This window comes from Stegodyphus dumicola, chromosome 8, assembly GCF_044657685.1.
Source record: "Stegodyphus dumicola isolate Sdum_Otavi_A_Nest chromosome 8, ASM4465768v1".
NCBI classification, from domain to species: domain Eukaryota; kingdom Metazoa; phylum Arthropoda; class Arachnida; order Araneae; family Eresidae; genus Stegodyphus; species Stegodyphus dumicola.
Genome location: NC_140775.1, coordinates 89,993,113 through 90,012,274, shown reverse-complemented (window position 1 = coordinate 90,012,274; position 19,162 = coordinate 89,993,113). Strand labels below are relative to the sequence as shown.

Below are 19,162 nucleotides of genomic sequence, written 5' to 3'. Positions count from 1 at the left end.
TAAATAAATAACAGTATTTAATTATCTCTGACTGCATAATTACAATCAAGTGTTGTTGTCACATCATCAAGTACTGCTTCACTACATCAATTTAACTATTTGACACGATACACGATAGTATGAATTATCGTAGATACGTTACATGAATACATTACTTGAATCGCTATGGTATACAATACATTATTTCAATCGTGATAGTATGGTCAGCTTACTTAATTTCTCGTTGATAAGTTTGATTTAAATTATCGTGATTTTTAGTAGCTTTGCGATCATTGTTATAATTCGTAAAAGTTAGTAGTAGCCCATAAATCAGTTTTGGAAATATCACTCAAAATTCATAGTTATGTTAAACATTTTCTAACAAACTTAATTGGAATACTCTTTTCTTACTAGTGTATACGATGGTCAAGATATCAATATTGTACGATGATCAGTTTAATCACTACTCAAAATGTGCGAAAATCCCTTATAATCTCTCTAAATTATAGAACTTACATGGTATTATTTAGAAAGGTTTCTGTGAAATATCGTAATGTCACCTTTAATGCATGCAATGCATTAGAGGTGACATCTCGTATGCATGCAAAATTTAAAGAATGTCCGTTGAAATGTGTCAAAATTGATTTTAAGATCTAATGCAAACGCAGTATCAAAGAAACTAAAAACAATAGCGTAGTTAGTTAAATCCTTCACATCTAACTAATAAAATAATTTATCGAAGGCTTTTTAACGAGCATTTTGTGTAATACATTCAATATAAAAAAAGTTCACAAGCACTTTTACGTCATTATCGCAAATGAATATGGTTTTATTTCGGCATTTGGAAACAAAAATTGGGATCTGATGCTATGTATAAAGTAAAAAATGACGCACAATAATATATTACCTTAAATATTTTATTTTCAATTATCAGTTGCCATAGATTCTGAAAAGCGCTGTAGATTATCTGTGTAACGTCATTAATACTACAACTCAAATATAAGTGATCTTCACGACCAACATACCATTGGAACCATTGCAAATATATGTTGCATTCATTATTTACTTCAGGTGGATAAGATTCTGAATTTTTCCATCGCAAACCAATGTTTTTACATGAGTTTCAATGGAAAACGCGGACTAGTGAGGTAAAATCCAGGTTTCGCCTAGCCATGATCCTTCGGTTCACCTAATGCACTATCCTGAAAATCTAACACTTAACATTTCTTTCTCAAGCTTCAAAACATCTTGGTGTTTTATTATTATATAAGCTGATAATATAACTTTGTTCCAAGCTTTCCACAAATGAAAATGCTGGAGTATAATAAGGTAAAGCGCATATTATATGATATAGCACGATATTGTACCAATAATTTTCAGGCAATTATTGTAATCTGTAAAGAAATGGAATAATTTTGTATATAGCAAATATTATTAATCATTCTATTTGTATTTCTATTTTGCAACTTATACGCAATTCAAATGTAATATCATATCAGTATTTCTTTCAGGGCTGCTTTTATTTCTGATATGTTCATATAAATATTATTAGGTGTTCATTACTCATTGTGTTATTTTTAATTTTAGCTCCTGTACAAGAAACATCAGTGGGTAGATATGCTAATGAAAAAGGTAAGCATTTGTGTAAAACAGAATTGCCATTTTTAACAAATTTATGGCCTACCTTGTATACATAAATCGTAGTTTAATTTTTTATACATAATGAAAATTTTAAAGAATGTTTGTAAATACTTTTCTGAGTCGTTCTAGCTAATGTATTTGTTCCTTCATCACTAACGTAATAAAAAAGTAAAATATGCAAATAATGGGATGACTGTTGGAAAACAGTATTTCTAAGATTTAAGAAAAATAGTGTTCAAATTATTGAAATAATGAGGATAATTATGATTTTATTTTAGGTTGCTACTACTTCAACAAACATTATTCCAGTGGCGAGAACATTCACACTAATGAACCTTGTCTCAACTGCACGTGCGTCGGCAGTACCTTAATGTGCTATCTTAGGGTATGTCCGATGGTCAAGCCTTTGGGTGCCAACTGTAAATCTGTCATGCACGTGGGAGATTGTTGTCCTCAATTCTGGTGTCCGGAAGGTAAGTCAGCAGAGTCAGTTTTATTAGCTTTAACATGGTCGTCATTAAGTACAGAGTAGCTCATCTACCAACTTTAAATGACAACAAAAAGACAATTAATGTTTGTATTAATTTTATGTGGTTGGGAACTGAAAATATACATACAAGCATTTAATGTAGTACATATATTTCAGACATCAGTGAACACTGAAATAAATACCCTCTTTCTGCTTGAATGCATTGTTAGAAATGATTCTATGACAAGTATCAAGATGGACTGTGAAATACTAGGACGTCTCAGTTTACAGTAGTCCTCAGTTTGACAATCGTCCACATACGATCTCTAAAACTAACGCGAAAACAAAATAGTCGAGAGAAGTCAAATCTGGAGACCCATACTTGTGCTTGCCGTTGCGCCATTCGATCTGAACCAAAACTTTATCCACTTACCACCTTGTCCAAAATTCTAGAGATCTTCATTATCTTTCTAGTGAACCTATTCTATTTCTAGAGATTCTATTCTTTCTAGTTCTTCACACGACCTGTTTGAATGAAGGCTTCTCTTCCCTTTAACTGTATCGATGGTATTACTAATTTTCTAATTCTTAGGTCTCCACGGCTTCTGGTGAATTCAAACTGGTAAATATGCAGATTTATATAACAATACATTTGAAAAACGTATAATGAGAAATATATAATGAGAATAAAATTCTTCGGAGAATGAAATCAAAATTTTTATGTTCTGTTTAGGATTGAAATATAAATGTATTTGCTAATTTGTGGCTAAATTCATTATTCATGAATTATGCTACGTAGCTAAATGATTTCAGGCTTTAACTTTCTACTATTATATATTGCCAATATTACATTTTATGTTCTATAATTATATGTATTGAGATTGCTGGAGTGCTCCCCACCCACCTGATCACGAAGTGATCTTATGATCTTAAAGGGGCACCCATAAAACCAAAAATAACTAACCAAGAAAAATGTATGTTAGTATAAGAGAACAAACAAAAAAAATATATGTATAACGTATGCCTATTCTTTGCCTTTGAATGCTTTAATTTTTTCTTTAATTCTTTTTCTTTTTTATTGTTTTCCATTTTAAAAAGAGCGAAATATTTATTATCTACACATTATGATAATACAAACACTCAAATGATCACTGTTATTTTTTTCTTTAAATCCGCTCTGTTTGTTTATTCTTGCTAATTATTTTATTTCGTATACAAATAATTAAATTGATTACTAAATTATCAATTATCAGATTAATGACTGTCCAATAATCTACCTCAGATTGCTAAGTAGATAATTATAGAGTAGCGTTAAAATAATTATGTAGTATTTATTGTCATATAAATATTCATAGGCATTGCATTTATATAAAAAATTACTAAACTTATACTCCTCTCTTTTAATAACTAGTTTCAAACTTCTTTAATACTGAAGTTCATCTACCCTCACATAGGACTTTAAAAATAATAAACAAGGAGATGGTACTATTTGTAATAGATGTTGACCATGTTATTTCTATACTTATGATAATATCTAAGACAAGTTGCTTTAGGATATGCAAGTTCACTATGATAATGACCTTACTTTATCTACCATTATCATCTTTAAATTTGTAAGTCTGAAATAATTTGAAATTGAATTGGCAAACAAACTGAATTAAATCACCGTTTTTTTTTTTTTTTTTTTTTTTTTTGTCAGATCGCAGTCTCATAACTGGTAATGAAAGGATAACCAACCCTTAAAACACTCCATATGTTATTCACAAATTGTAGAACTTAAATATGATTTTTCAAGCTCTCTAATTATCTCAGTTAAGCTTGTTAAATTATAATTTAAGTACAAATGAAATGTGTTGTCCAATTAAAATTATACGAGTAATATACCATGAATTGCTAATATAATTATATATTTGACATTTCTCTTCAGAATAAAAAAAATTCTGTATTTCTTTTAATATCATTGGCATTCCCAGAAACTACAGTGGTTCTAACTCTCTTCACCTAAAACGGCAGAAGAAATTGATTTACTTTTTGTCCTGCAAAATAATTTTTAGCCTCTATAATTTCAAATGATCATTATTATTTCTTATTTTACTACTTCTTACAAACTTAACAGTCAACACAAGACAAATATTAAAACGCCACTGCCCCACTGATTTTCAGAAAGATATTCAGTTACATTATACAGAGTCTCAATAACAATTAATGTTATGTACTCAGACTTAAATAAATTGCGAGATATATATATTCCCTTTTGATTGTGTTAGGATCACATGCGTGTTGTGCTCCATATCCAAAGTTAAATGATATAATCTTCTTTATGGAAACGCTCTAATATGTACGTTCTGTATTTTATGAGATGCGTATGATTCACATATTGATGGCATAATTGTTAATAAATGCATCCCAAACTGAACCAAGGTGCAACTAACATCTTACTGAGTAACATTTTACTTCTTTGTGTCGGTAGAATAGGGAAATGAAACTGGACAGGCATCCCTAAATGAGAATTCTTGCAATCTAAATATGTGTTTAAATGTTTTCTTTCTTTCTATAAAACCTTCCTCCTTTCTTTCTACAAAACCCTGCTAAATGTTTTCTTTCTTTTTACAAAACCTTCCTAAATGGTTCTAATTAGACAATAACCTAAAATATCTTATCAGAAATCAAAAATTTTCCTGCAGAAGACAATAGACTGTGAAGAACAAACTTCAAGTGAAATATCTTCATTAATGTGAAATGTGAATGGGACTACTGTTTTAACTCCTTTGATTGTTTCTTCAAATAGAATAAGGCTATCGAGACGTGTAGCCCTCACAAAAGAAAGCATTTAGATAACTCCTTGTCGTGGCTTTCAAAGAAAATTTAAAATATACTTTAAATAATACAATTATTACATTACATTTAATGAAACGTTTTGAAATAATGAAAGAGGGAATGTAAGAAAAGAAATGAACAAAAAGAAACTGAATGGATCAATGAAATGTTATATGTAAAATTTATTACATTTTTTAAATCAACATTATATGTAAAATTTGATTCATTTTCATGTTGTTAAATAAAGTGTATAAAGTATGTTGTTGTTAGATATTTAATTATTTAATTTGCTGGCTCTCTTCATTTCTGTATTGCACTAGCATGATGTATATTACGTGACTGTAGAACGATCCGTTTTTCAGTTTTCTGTGTAAACGAATGGCATTCATACGCAATGTATGGTTATAAATGCATAGATGCATTCAAGGCTTGTAAGGTAACAAATCATATTTTAAATCTTGTTTATTTTTGCTTTCCAGCGTATCCTCGTTCCAGCACAGAGAAGCCAGAGACAGAAGTGCGCGGTAAGAAGTTCATTCATATGTTAAATAAATCTGTATTCACGTCATAAAAATCACTGAGTTGAAAACACCGTTAAACTCGTTGTTGACAGTGGGAAGGCCGTACAAGAGCTTCTCCATTACTTTTTGATGAATGGATTTTCCAGCAACGGTAGAAAGATATCAGCAAAAACAAGCATTGAGGAAAAACACATTTTTAATAATTTTATTGTCCCATGTTCAATTACTTCCCAGCTTACTCCAAATTCACAGAAATAAATATCGCAGCGCATTTCGTTTTTGAATGAATAAAAAAACAATTATGCATTAGAATCCACTATAATGCACCGCATGCACCGCCTGAACAGCTATCATGGGTGGTTTAATGTGAATGAATGCGACGCTAAATCAGAACAACAAAAGCGGCAAGAATAAAGAGTTTGAAGTACCAAATGCATTTCTTGTCACAGAAATATAGATTTTCCTCAGAACGTAAAGGCTAGTATTTAACTCAACACATTTCTTTAACACTGTAAAGTTTTAAAAGGTCAAATTATGGTTAAGAATCTCTAAACATATAAACATAACGAAATGAATGGAATTCCTTACTGTTGGACCATCAAACCATTATTTTAAATATTCACGCCGTCTTACTTGTTTGCTAACCACGCTTCTATTTTCAAACTGTATCATGAAACGTTTTATAGCCTCTTTTAGGAAATCACACAGTATTGCTACGTATGGGATCGAAAATTTTACTTAATTTCACAGAAATAGGTTAGATATCTAGTTTTATTTTCTTTTTCAAAAGTATGGTTTTCAACATCTGAAGAAATGACTCTGTTACTGATGCATTGTTTTAAATGTTCATGGCAACCGGAATGTTTAATTGCTTTAATCTTCATGTAGCAACAGCTGATTTCTGATATTTCTAAAGAATCAATGTTCTTACGAAGTTTTGCTTTGGTTGGATTTGGTTTGATTATGACAAAACAAGTAAAAACGATCTTTGTGATGTTTCGTGTTCCGAGGAAAACTATTTCGTATTCTCATTGCACATAAGGAAAATCATTTACATACAACTAGCTCATTCTATGAGATTTCAATCCGGCCCGAGTAGGTGCACTGAGTTAGGTAAGGATAGAAGAATTTCGGTAATATTAAGATAAACGGATTCGTTATCTGGAAAATGTATCAAGAATGAAGATGACGTGTTGAAAAATATTTCTTAGTTAAAAATACACATCACTGCTTAATTTTTTAAACTTTTTTGGGTTTGTTAAATGAACAGCACTGGTTAAAAATTCATTTTTATATCAAATATATTAGATTCTAGACCTAATATATCTCTAGATTTCTTTTCTCTGAAATAACAAGCTAAAGAAATTTATGAAAATTAATGCATCCTAAGTTCTTTATTTAATTCAGTTTCTCAGTTTTTGAAAAATATAAAATACGTAATGAATATCTTTTGCGATATATGTTTTTGTTATCATTATTTTTATTTAATGCAGGAGTAACAATTAAATGACTTAAGTAAAATTTTAGGACATAAAACTCATTTTTTAAATTTGACCGTCTGAATTTCATCTCTACAGCCGCATTTCTGTTTCTGCAACATATAATTGAGACATATTATTTCCTTTTGAGGAAAAATAACTTCATTTTTAGAATTTACCAATGCTTGTTTTTGCCATTACACTTTTATTGGGGCACAAGACATTACAATATAAATTTATATAGTTTAATGAAATTATATTTATATATAAATTTATCAAAATTTATATGTAATTAAAAATACAGTCGAACTAACTTTAAAATTTGATAAAGAAGCAAGTTCACGACAAAACAAAAACAAATTACTTACTTAATTTTATGAAACAATAAATGAATGGCAAGGCATTATTTAAATAGAAAGCAATTCTAACATTGCAAAATAATTTTATAAAAAATTGTTTTAATTATTCTCCGTCAACTTTAGGTTGTTTCTTGGATGACAAATACTACGATGAAGGTGCTAGAATACCGATGGACCCAATGAAGCCCTGCGAAGTCTGCTATTGTATAAGAAATACTTCAGTGTGTACAACTCAAGAATGCGAATTGAAAGTAGACGGTTGTTTCCCGCAGTATAAAGCTGGCATGTGCTGTCCATCTCGGTATAATTGTAGTAAGTATTGAAATGTTTTCTTCACGTAACTACTGTTAACTGTTAAAGGTTAATCTGTAAATATATAGAATGTATGTCAATTTCAAAGTAAATAAAGAATTATGTGCTGGCAGAATTCGCATGAAAAGAAATGAAAGGTATATTTTCCTTTGGGAATTTTCCTCCTCAAATTCGTTTGGTTTAATAAAATGTTCAAAATTTATTAGAAAGAGTAATAAAATAAAGTGGTTTTGTTGAAGTTAGTTGGAACTTTTGAAGTACCCAAGAAGCTGAAATTTAGAGTGCTGCCATCTGTGGCGTGAATGACAAAATAAAAATCAACTTTAATGGAATGAAGTTGCAGACTGTTTTATTTTGAAAGCTTAGCTTACTAGTATTACAGCATTATTAATCTATCTAGAAGTATGTTTTCCAGAAGACATTCTTGCAATTAATATATATATATTTTTAAATTTTTTCTAACTATATTTGCATTCATATGGTACATATTTAAATTATAGCGTAATCAAAATATCACCATATATAAAAAAATACCGTTTTATTCAAAATTGTGAACAAACTTCAATATATTAACTAACAGTTCTGCATTTCAGCTTTCTCTGAAAACATTTCTACAGGTTTAAGTGGCCTTCTTCTTTCAAAATGTTAAATCATCCACCATTCCGTATTTTATAGAATTGCACCCGATAATCTTTGAGATATGTGTAATAATAATCCTCCTATTAATCAAAGAATCGCATGCTAGAGACTCATGCATAAAAATAATCGTATGCAGTTTTCATAAAACATGTTCTAAACTCCTGTATTCTTTAAATATTAACTACGCTATAATATGTATGCAGCATTTAATATAGCATTTCCTGTACTTGAAAAAAAATTATAGTTATTGCCAAAATATGTAATTTAAAGGAAATGGGAAAAAATCACAATTATTATCCTTTACCCTCTATTATTTAATTAATTGACGATAACATTGCCTCCCAACGGCGGAGTGGTTAATGACTCTGGTAACAACATAAAAACAACAACAAGATTCTAAAAAATGTGAAACGTACCCTAAACAGGTTTGTACAAGTTTTTTTCTTTTTACATGCATTTAACAGGCAATGCTATAACAGCAACATATTTTTTTAATTCCATGCATAATGTATGTAAACAGCAAAGAATTACCATGCTCTCTGGGAATCCTTGAGATGTTTGGCTTTGTAAAATTAAGATTTAAACGCATTATTTATTTTGTATCACGCCGATGAGTTAGCCATAATTAAAAAAAATTATTATTATAAAAAATATTATTATTGAATGCTATAAAGCATTCAATTGGTATTGTTGTATGAATATACGGAAAGAGATTTCGGTAAAAAGTCAGACATAGTAAACAGTTGATGGGCTTTAAAAGTGAAAGTTATCTGAAGGCTATATACTTGTGATTTAGTTTTGAATACTTTAAATTTAAGTTCTCCTTTTATGAAGCAGGGTTAGAAGTTACTAAAACAACTACAAAAGTTACAAAAATATAAGCATAATTTACTAAAACATGCAGCAAAAAATACTTTTAATTTATTGAAAATTATCTAATAACTGTGTAATCATTCAGAACATAGAAATCATTCATATTATAGAAATATTTAGTATAATGATGTTATCAGTTTCAGACAGTTAGCTCAGTATACGGGTAACGCTTGATGACTTAGTCGTTAATGTCTAAATAAAAGTCAAAATTCTAAAATTTAACTAAGTCCAGCTGAAAGCCAAAACTCTAAAATTTAACAATATCTTTTTCGTGATTCGAAAACTTGTTTTGAATTCAATTTCTAATTTATTTTCCTAAAAATATGCATCTACTTCAAATGATATATTTTTTATCGCACTTGCATTACAACGCAGTATAATATTATGATGTTATTTACGTAAGGTTTATTACTGCAACACTTTGTAATATATTTTTCAAATTTTTAATTATCGGAGATAATTTAACTTCAAGAGTATTCATATTCAGTATTCACCATAATTCTCCGAAAAATACCCTCCTAAAACAAAGATGACTAGTGGCCATTTTGAAAAGCAATTATTTTTCTATAAGTTTCCAGGAGAAAATATAAAAATGTCTCTAAATAATTAATGTGCAAATTACAAAGGGAAAATGCATTTTATACGATACTGAAAAAAAATATAATAAAAGTAATTAAAATTAATTTCATGTTCTTGAATTTTCCAATGGCTCTTGCTCTCCTCAGTTACCGGTATCGATTATTTTTATCGAAATGTGTTAGAAGAAGAAAAGTACTTGGAAATATAACACTAAATTCTTTGAGTGAAACTGTAACCGTTATCATATCATGATTCCGGAAAGCATAACAAGGTTGAAAGGGAAGGGAAGCTGAAGAAAAGACGAGTTAGATGATATCTCTGTTTCATGACTCTTATCTGTCGATTCCGCTATCTACCATTAGGGCCAAACTGAGCAACCGAACTCGATTATAGACGGTGCAACTAAGGATAATCATTTATTCATTTTCGTATAGCCCTCGGGCCATTCCTCAAAGTTCACTGCTATCTTGACTTCCGCAATTCATCCCTGCAAATCGATAGTCATCGGATTATTATTTCCTACTCCTCCATGCTCTCCTCTCCTTCGCTTTTATGGCATTTTGTTTAAGGTGTAGTCGTTACGATGGAGAAGATGACAGTCCTTTGATCAGTGGATGTGTCTGAAGAAAACTCTCTCCCTGATTTGTGGAAAAGGAGGATGAAAATAGATTTCACTGTTGACTGACTGAAGCTTCATGTTATAAAAAATCCCTTTTTATTTTAAATTTTAGCCATTACTGATATCAGTTTGAATGATTTCTTCCTGTAAATAATGTGGGTAATTCAAAACATGGTAACTGGAAAGTTATGATAGGACTTCTTAAGGAATTCTCTTCCTAATATGATTTATATAATCTTAACTGAAATGCATAGCCATGAGTTCTAATTTTACAGGATTCCAGTTAAGGGTTTCTGTGCGGTTTTGCTTTAAGAGAACGTCTTAAAACTCCAGCGTCTTTACATAAAAATTATTATAAAAATACACAAGAGAGAGATAATAAAGATATTTTATGGCGTTTACGTAAAATACTTCATGATTCAAAACTAATTAAGTTCTTGTTTGAAAATTTCTTTATTCTGTTTAAATTTCAAGCCTTATTTTCAGCAGAGGAAGAATTTCCTCCTCTCTGCTAGAAGTTTTAGCTGCAAATGCAGTTCGGCGGTACATATCGAGAAACTAAGAGCTATGTAAATCGCTCTTAATTTAAACAAAATAAACCCGAACTTTTTATCACAGCTATTTGTTATTATCAGATGTAACGTATTAAAATGCAAAGCTATAGTTTATTTCATTTAAAACTAAAATTAAGTTCTCGTCCAGAACAAAACCATGATTAAACAAAGCTTGCTCTGTTTAAAATGTAGGCACATCTAATCAATTTCTCTAAAATTAAGTTAAGGTTTAATTTCGCTGCGGGTTTCCTGTTCGAATTCAATTTTATTTATTCAAATCATGTCCTTCACGATTCCTCAATGACTTCTTGCGGGATTTTAGGGCTTTGCTTGACAAACTAATAATGGCGTAGAGAACTGAATGAGTGTGATGTTAAAATACCCTAGAATTTTGCGGAACTATGATGCAACAAAAGCAGAAAAAATGTACTTAATATTGAGCTACGAAATGATTTTTCAGTAATTATGCATAAATATTGGAATTCAAAATTTTCTTCCCCAAGTTCTTATATTTTTCATTTTCTCACACTCTTTATATTTGACAGCAAAACCCTAGTGCATGTTTTTTTTTTTTTTTTTTTTTTTTGAAAATTAATTAATTTTGAGTGTTTTAATAAAATATAATATCAGTTTCTGAAAATATGACAATAAAAAATATAGGTAAATAAATATGCTTGCTTGCAATATTTATTTATTTGAAATTATTTTTAATGATAATTAATTTGAACAATCTTATTTTATATCACAGTTAACGGACACCTTGTTTTTCTATTGTTTGTATATAAATATTTAAATTATAAATGCTGATCTCAGACTCGAGGAATTATCCCGTGTTTCGGTTTCATTCTTCACGCTTTCTCATGGGTTATGGAAAATAAAAAGTTAAGTGAAACGTTTATGATTATCTAAATCATAAACATTTGGCACGAGTCATATGACGGAAAGTCATATTGCGGAAACCTTCTATAACACTTAGTTCGTAATATTTGATACAGCAGAAAATATAATACACCAAAGTATTTGTAAGTAGTCAATGAATCAAAGGTACAAAATATAACCCACTGTCTCTGACTAATCAAAGAACGTACCTTTCAAGTGTCGATGGGAAGTTATGTACGTGCCATGGTCGCAAAAGATAACGAGGAATCAGGGCTCGATTCTGGAGCGGGAGACTCAGAAACGGTTACCACATTCAGGAAAGCAGCAGACGTGCAATTTACCCACTCCTAGAGTGGGGACGTAACGGAAAATATATTAACTCCTTGAACTCTTTTGAGAGTTTATAAGTGGAATGCGTGGGCTGTAAATCCTTGATCAAGAATCAGTTGAAGTGCAGTCAGACAGGCATAGTAATTCCTAATACAATAACGTATATTAAAATTGTTGCGGTTAAGGTATGAAGCATGTGTCTATCCATGATTAATTAACTAACCAGATCCTAACAAGCGTAACCAGTGAGCATAATCACATAACTAACAAAATAAAAAAACAATATGTATTAAGAATATTAAGATCGATATAGTAAAAATAAATTAAGATATATTAAGGATTAAGATGTATTAAACATAAATTGATTTTATTCGCTTCATTTGCAGTTCCGTTGTTATAATCATTTGTAACTGTTCATAATTACTCCTCTAGAGAATGATTATTTCCTCTAGTTTGATTTTTAATACTCAGGCACAGTCTAACGCTTTCCTAGGAAGACATCTAGTCTATACTATACTCAAATATAAATCTGCCTATAATTATATTATTAAAACTTCTATATTAAATGTTCTTTTCATTAAGCATAAAATAAGTATCCGTAACTAATTAAAAATGACTTTCAAAGTACGTATCTTATCAATATACAGATAGAATATAGGCATATACTGCACCGCCCATTTTAAGTAATTTTTGCAGTTTTAACCCATAATATAAGAGTTCTATAATTTAAAAAATAGGAATCTTATCCGGATAAATGATTTTGAACTCATTTTAAACGATTAAGTTTGAAAGTAAAGCTTTTTCCCCATATAAAAGTAATTTTCTTCCCCAAGTTCTTATATTTTTCATTTTCTTCTAGCTGAAGATGCTGCTACCACAATCCCACCAGGAGTCATGGAACCCGAAGAGTACGAAGGTATTTAAAAATTTCCTTAAATATGATATTTCAAGGATTCTTATTCCCGTAGAAGGAAATGAATACAGCAGAATGTTAAACAGAAATGGAAACTTATGTGGTTATCCGGAACAAATACAGATGTCTTAATGAATTTATACCACAAATTTAAATAGTATACTACATATAAAGAAAGTCTGAAAACACTTAACATTCTGTAAATGTTAACATTGATCAGCTGAGGGCATCCACGTCACCTATGTTTTTTCTTTTCGACTTTTTTAATATAAGATAATGCTTTTAAAATCAAAATATAGACCTCCGTAAGGTCATAAAGTACTTTATAACTTTTTCATTTAATGTGGGATTTATTTTTAGGTTTAAAAATGTACCAATAAGCTTGTATTAATCTAGAGCAGCGGTTTTCAACCTTTTGAGTATATCCTATACACAATTGAAAAACTTTAGTATCACCACTACATTTTACAATGATTATTTTTCAATAGAAATATTAAAAAAAGATATATTTGCCATTTGCAAAACCTATTGGCTATTTGTATTTAATATACACGCATAAAAATATTAGATTAAAAATTGGTTACCATTTTAATTATCAAAATTTAAATTATAACACTTTAATTCTAAAATTTAGTGTGAAATTTGAGCCTGTTTAAGCGGGATCATTTCTTTATGTCTGGTCTTATTTCACTTAGCTTTAACTGTAAATTAGGATCCTTTTTAAATTTTGTTCTGTATATATTTTTCAAATATAACATGGAAGAAAATCCTTGTTCACACAAATAGGTTGTGCAAAAAGGCAATAAAAATTTGATAGCTTCATTTGAAAGGTCATTAATTTTTTTTGGGGGGGAGGGGATTAAGCCAAAAGCAAACAAGTGTCGATCACAAGAAATTTATATCAATGGTTCTATTTCTTCAGGAGATTTTTTAATTTAATCGTTAAAAATACTTTGTTTCTTTGCGTACCACATTTTTCACTTACTTACCACCACCGGTTGAGAATCGCTGATATATAGCATATCTTATTCTTTAAATGAAGGACAATAATAAAAATATTTAACATTACATTACATTGCTACATTTTTATTACTTTTATTACACACATTTAGAACGAATTTTACTATATGTTAGAATTTCATTCGCACATTTAGAAAGAAATAAGCATGGTATATGGCATTAAGAGGACAATTGCATTAGAATGCTGAATTTCGTTTAAAATTAACTTTATACTTTTTCTTTTGTTTCACAAAATTCCATTTTTAAAGCACTGTAAAGCAGAATATTATGCTCTTCATTTGCTTCTTAGATGCAGAACAATAACATGCCTTAATAAATTTAATTAATTTAATTTTACGTTCTTTAAAGCTGAGACAATCATAACGTTTTATTTTTTAAGGAATTTTTACTTTTGCCAGGGAAGAAATTCCATATCTAGTTTTGGCGTTGTTTGTAAGCATCACAAACTAAGCATCTCTAAACAAGTCGTAACTAAAGCGCATAGATGTTCCGTCCTGTCTTTGATTGCATCGAGCTGGAGTTTAAGACCAAGAATACGTAACTTTATTTAAATATTATTTTAACGGCACAAATTTTTTCTGCGCACATTTTCTAAGTAAAGCAAATATATTCCCAAATAGGTACATACTGTATCTCTGTGGACTTTTAGTTGAATATCTTTTTGGTTAAAAAAAGCAATCGTCAGCTAGTTGCTGGGACACGATTTGTGTCTATGCATAGAATAAATGTAAGAATATTTCAAGATCTCCAAGATTTTAGAAATGTATCATGTGGAACAATATTATGAAAAAAGAGAACAAAGATTGCAGAAGAGAATCATCTGGAACACTAAAAGAAATAATTAAATAAGCAGCAGAACCATAAAAGAGGTCAATCTGCATCATAAAGTAATAATACATTAGTATTCCGCATCGCTAACACGCACTTGAACCTCAAAATACCACTTCCAAAAGAAACTAACTTTACGCCATTTGACCGGCATTATGAGCTGCTGATGAATTTCGTCACACTCTAAACGTGAAACTAACTTCATTTTACTTTCTGTTTTAATGGCTCGTACATACAAAGTGTCTATGTGAAAAACAATGAGCAAAGTATCAGTTAAATAAACATATTTCATCAGTATTAATGAAAATTGGTAAGAGATCTAATCCCGATAAGAGATCCATTTAGAAGCATCTGAAGTACAGGGAGATCATTCTACGAAATTTTCCGAATTTAGATCAGGCTCAGAAATGGATTAAATTATTCCCATAGTACCTATGGGAAATAGCGTCCCGTACAACAAAAGCCAGCATGAAATGGGTTATATTCGTTAGACGAGGCATCCTGTAATCCTTTAGAATTATTAGAAATTTAAAAAGTAATTTTCAAAATCAGTATTATATATATAAATGCAGTTTACAGCGTTTTTCCTTTTTTCAATTATATAGTATTTATTTTCATACAAAGTTAAAAATCAGTTTCAAAATTAATCATCAGCTTAAAATTAAATCATGACATTTATCTTGTTATTTTTAATTTAAAGATGATATTTTTTTTAAAAAATAGGATGCAAAGTTGGTGGAGTTCTTTACAAAGATGGGGAACAAGTACCATCCTTAGATGAGTGTGAGAACTGTTACTGCATGAAACATGAAGTTGTTTGTGCTGTACAAGAATGTAAAGCTCCAGCAGATAACTGCGTGCCACAAGCTACACCTGAAGGACAGTGCTGTCCAGATAAATATGACTGTCGTAAGTAAAGAGGAGTTTTGGATATTATGAAAAAATTATATTTAGAAATAAGTGATACAGTAAGACCCCGCTTAACGCGGGATATACGTTCCATCAAAGTAGCGCGTAATATGAAATAGCGTTAAACGAGGTTATCTCATCATGTAAATAATGGGATTAGGAGAAGATGGGTAGAAAATGGGTCAGGTATTTTACCATTAAATTTATTAATTATGTTTTTTATAACAAAAAAATTATTCCTTACAAATATAGAAACATAATAAAGGAATATAAATATAAAAATAAATAAAATTTGAAGTCAATATGTTTACATTTCAGTATCTAATCTAATCACTTACATTTCAGTTTCTAGTAAAATGCTTTTTCATGTTGCTTTATTTTCGTTTTTTTTTATTATCACCCATGATATAACCTAAAAATCATATTTGTCACTATATCAATCGTTATATTATATAAATTTATACTTACAATAACGTCAACAAATGTCTGAAACGATAAAAATACGTTCGTATAACACCACAGGAAAGAAGACAGATAAACTGCTTCGGATATCGGGAAGCCTAACACTGCGTGCAATTTCGGGGAATCCCACAATTCAAATAAAAGAGCGTTACAGCGTTAAGTGGGCCTTACTGTACTTTAAAATTGTAAGAAGACAAGAAATTGCTTATAAAAGCTAGAATGTTACACAAACACACACACACACACACACACACACAAAAAAAAAAAAAAAAAAAAATTGAAAACCACGTTATTAGTTGAAATCTTAAAATTATGAAAAGAAAATTGTTTATTTTGCTACAAATGAAGTAAATCACACACTGGAAAAGTAAATTAAAAAATTCCCTTGTTTAATTTATTTTATATATTTGCCTAAAGCAAGTAAATTAATTGAGCAGAGGTTTGCTTCACAATATTTTTACCATTTCTGTCCTTAGCATTAATTGGTGAAGTATACTTCTTCTGTTTACTATCCCACTAGGAATTAATACCATATAAAAATAAAGTGATTCCGTATTTACCTTGAAGACAGACTAGAGGTCATTGGGGAGGGATCCTGCAACTATAAAACCGCTGTAAGAAAGGCTATGCACTCAACACTGCTATCAGGCTTTGTTTCCTAAAGATAATTCTGGTGCTCAGTGAATTGAGATTAAATTAACCCTAGGTCATCAAATCTTAGTTTTCTTGCATGAAATTAGTTTTCTTGCATGAAATTACGTAGAATTTATTTTGCTGAAAGCCAAGAAAAACTTACTTACTTTTGTATCCATTATATCTAAACAAAAGTATACAAACTCCTGCTTGTAAATTTGTTTGGTTGAGAAAAGTTTTTATAAGACAAGTGAATGGGTGAAAAACTGTTTACTCCGCTTAAACATTATACATGACTTTAAACTAATTAATTTACTGACTTTCAACTAATGAACTGACTTTAATAAACAGGATACTTTAAACTTTCCTTTCAAGTGGCATTACCAGCCCTGCATACATTTGAAAAGTATTATTTTACCTTTACTTTTAAAACATCTATCTGCTGAGAGAAATTTTGGTTTTTTAGAATTTCTGAATAATGAAACATTTTCGCATCTGAAAGGTATAGAGGTTTTCTTAAAGAAAGATCTTTCGTAAAGTAAGCTACTGTTTTCTTTTCATTGTTAGCCTTCTTGGGATAAAGCAGGTACCTTCTCACAATAAAGTACTTTAAAGAACACTGTAGTTTTTAAAACTATGAGTAATGCTTCCAGAAGAACTTCCTATAGCAGATAGTCTTATATTTACATTACGAACAAGAAAAGTAAAAAATCCTCTTAGATACGACGCTTTCAACTATCATGAATCATAACCGAGATAGTCTCCAGGAAGTAATGGACTTACCGCATAATAGCCAATGAGTTTCGTAACTGAAAATATATGGTTTAGAATATATTCCATCTACAAAATATACATTGCATATACAAAAATAATACACTATTACATTTCAATAATATTTTGTTTTGTTATTATTTAGCTTCTGGAACGGAAATTCCAGAATGGGCTACAACACATATGGTAGCAACCGAAGACTTGCTGAGAAATGTAACGACACCCGTAGACCTGGAACACAAATTCACCTCTACTGCTGGACTCACCACTCCTGCTATCAAAATCCAAGATCATACATTGTTTACGGAAAGAGATTTGGACACACAGACTCTCAGTGTCGTTCTTTCCACTATATCCGATGCCAAGACGATTACTGCAGAGTCAGCCAAAAGAGTGGAAGATGCGGCTGCTGAAACGACAACTGCTGAAGTTACTTCACTGTCAGAACTGTTTACGGAAACAGTTATTACTGAAAATGCCACGCTTCATCCCGCAGACTTTGTGTCCAGACTAAGAGAACCCAAAATAACAGAAGTACCTGATGAGATGTTCAGTTCTGTTACCATAGCAAATGCCACTACAGGTCGACCAATCTTCTACAGACCAGGAATACCTGGCGAAGGTAAGAAGTTAAATATAACATTTTTTTTCCATGTGTAACACTTAAAAGCACTAAATGAAACTGAATACATACTCACATCTAAATAATGTTTTATAAAATAAAATTATGCAGCACAATAATTATCATCGAATTAGATTTTTAAATTTTTATATAATTCATGCATAAATTAGGATCATGATAAATTTTCAGGAAAAAAGATTTATTTGAAATCAAAGATTTAAAGCTCAAAATACAGGCCTCATAAGAAAAGTATAGAAATTATTTCCGCAGGATATAAAAATAAATTTTTACTTTAGATAAAGTTATAAAATTCCTCAAACTTAAAATTTTAATATGACGTATTAATGCACAAACCAGTTAGTTGAAAGTTAAAAAAAGTGATTTTTTACTAAACCTTTATCTGTCAGGTTTAGTTGCGTTTAGTATTTTGCCTTTATATGCCTGTTATATTACCAATAATTTAAACCAAAAGTAAAATTATTAAGAAAAGTTAAGAGATTACATACTTTTTTCGGATGTTCTCATTTGAGACCACCCACGTGAGCTGGCTCCCATTTACTTTTCTTTGTAATGTTTATACAAAACTTTCACTAATGTTTCTACATTAGTATACATTTAGAACACTCATAAACAGTCTTTCTATTATTATTGAGTAAACTTTCAATAATTTTATTTGGACATTATTTTTCTTTGGTGCAATCCTCATTACAAAATTTAGCACAAATCAAAGAAGTCCAAACTTACCCTTCTTATTTATTACCCATTGTAATAAAAAAAAGTTAACATTTCGTTGAAATAAATTATTTTTAAAATCAAGGTTACTTAGAAAATGTTACAAGTGAGTAATAGTATAAAATTTTAAGCACAAATAATTTAAATGATTATCATAAAATTATTTCCATCTAAAACTACTGTTGATAATAAACTGTTTATACTCTAAGAATGGGAAAAGTAA

The 19,162-nt window shown here is 30.0% G+C and overlaps 1 protein-coding gene across 2 annotated transcripts in view; it reads left to right on the top strand.

Annotated features, from left to right (window-relative positions):
- LOC118198349 (uncharacterized) overlaps positions 1–19,162 on the top strand; it is a 212,911-nt gene that overhangs the window by 148,928 nt on the left and 44,821 nt on the right. For both annotated transcript variants that reach the window (XM_085822108.1, XM_085822107.1), the window contains exons 3-9: positions 1,567–1,611; positions 1,899–2,093; positions 5,386–5,430; positions 7,388–7,576; positions 12,909–12,965; positions 15,534–15,719; positions 17,731–18,207. In XM_085822108.1, coding sequence (XP_085678234.1) covers positions 1,567–1,611; positions 1,899–2,093; positions 5,386–5,430; positions 7,388–7,576; positions 12,909–12,965; positions 15,534–15,719; positions 17,731–18,207 — 1,194 coding nt within the window. The remainder of the gene's footprint in view (positions 1–1,566; positions 1,612–1,898; positions 2,094–5,385; positions 5,431–7,387; positions 7,577–12,908; positions 12,966–15,533; positions 15,720–17,730; positions 18,208–19,162) is intronic.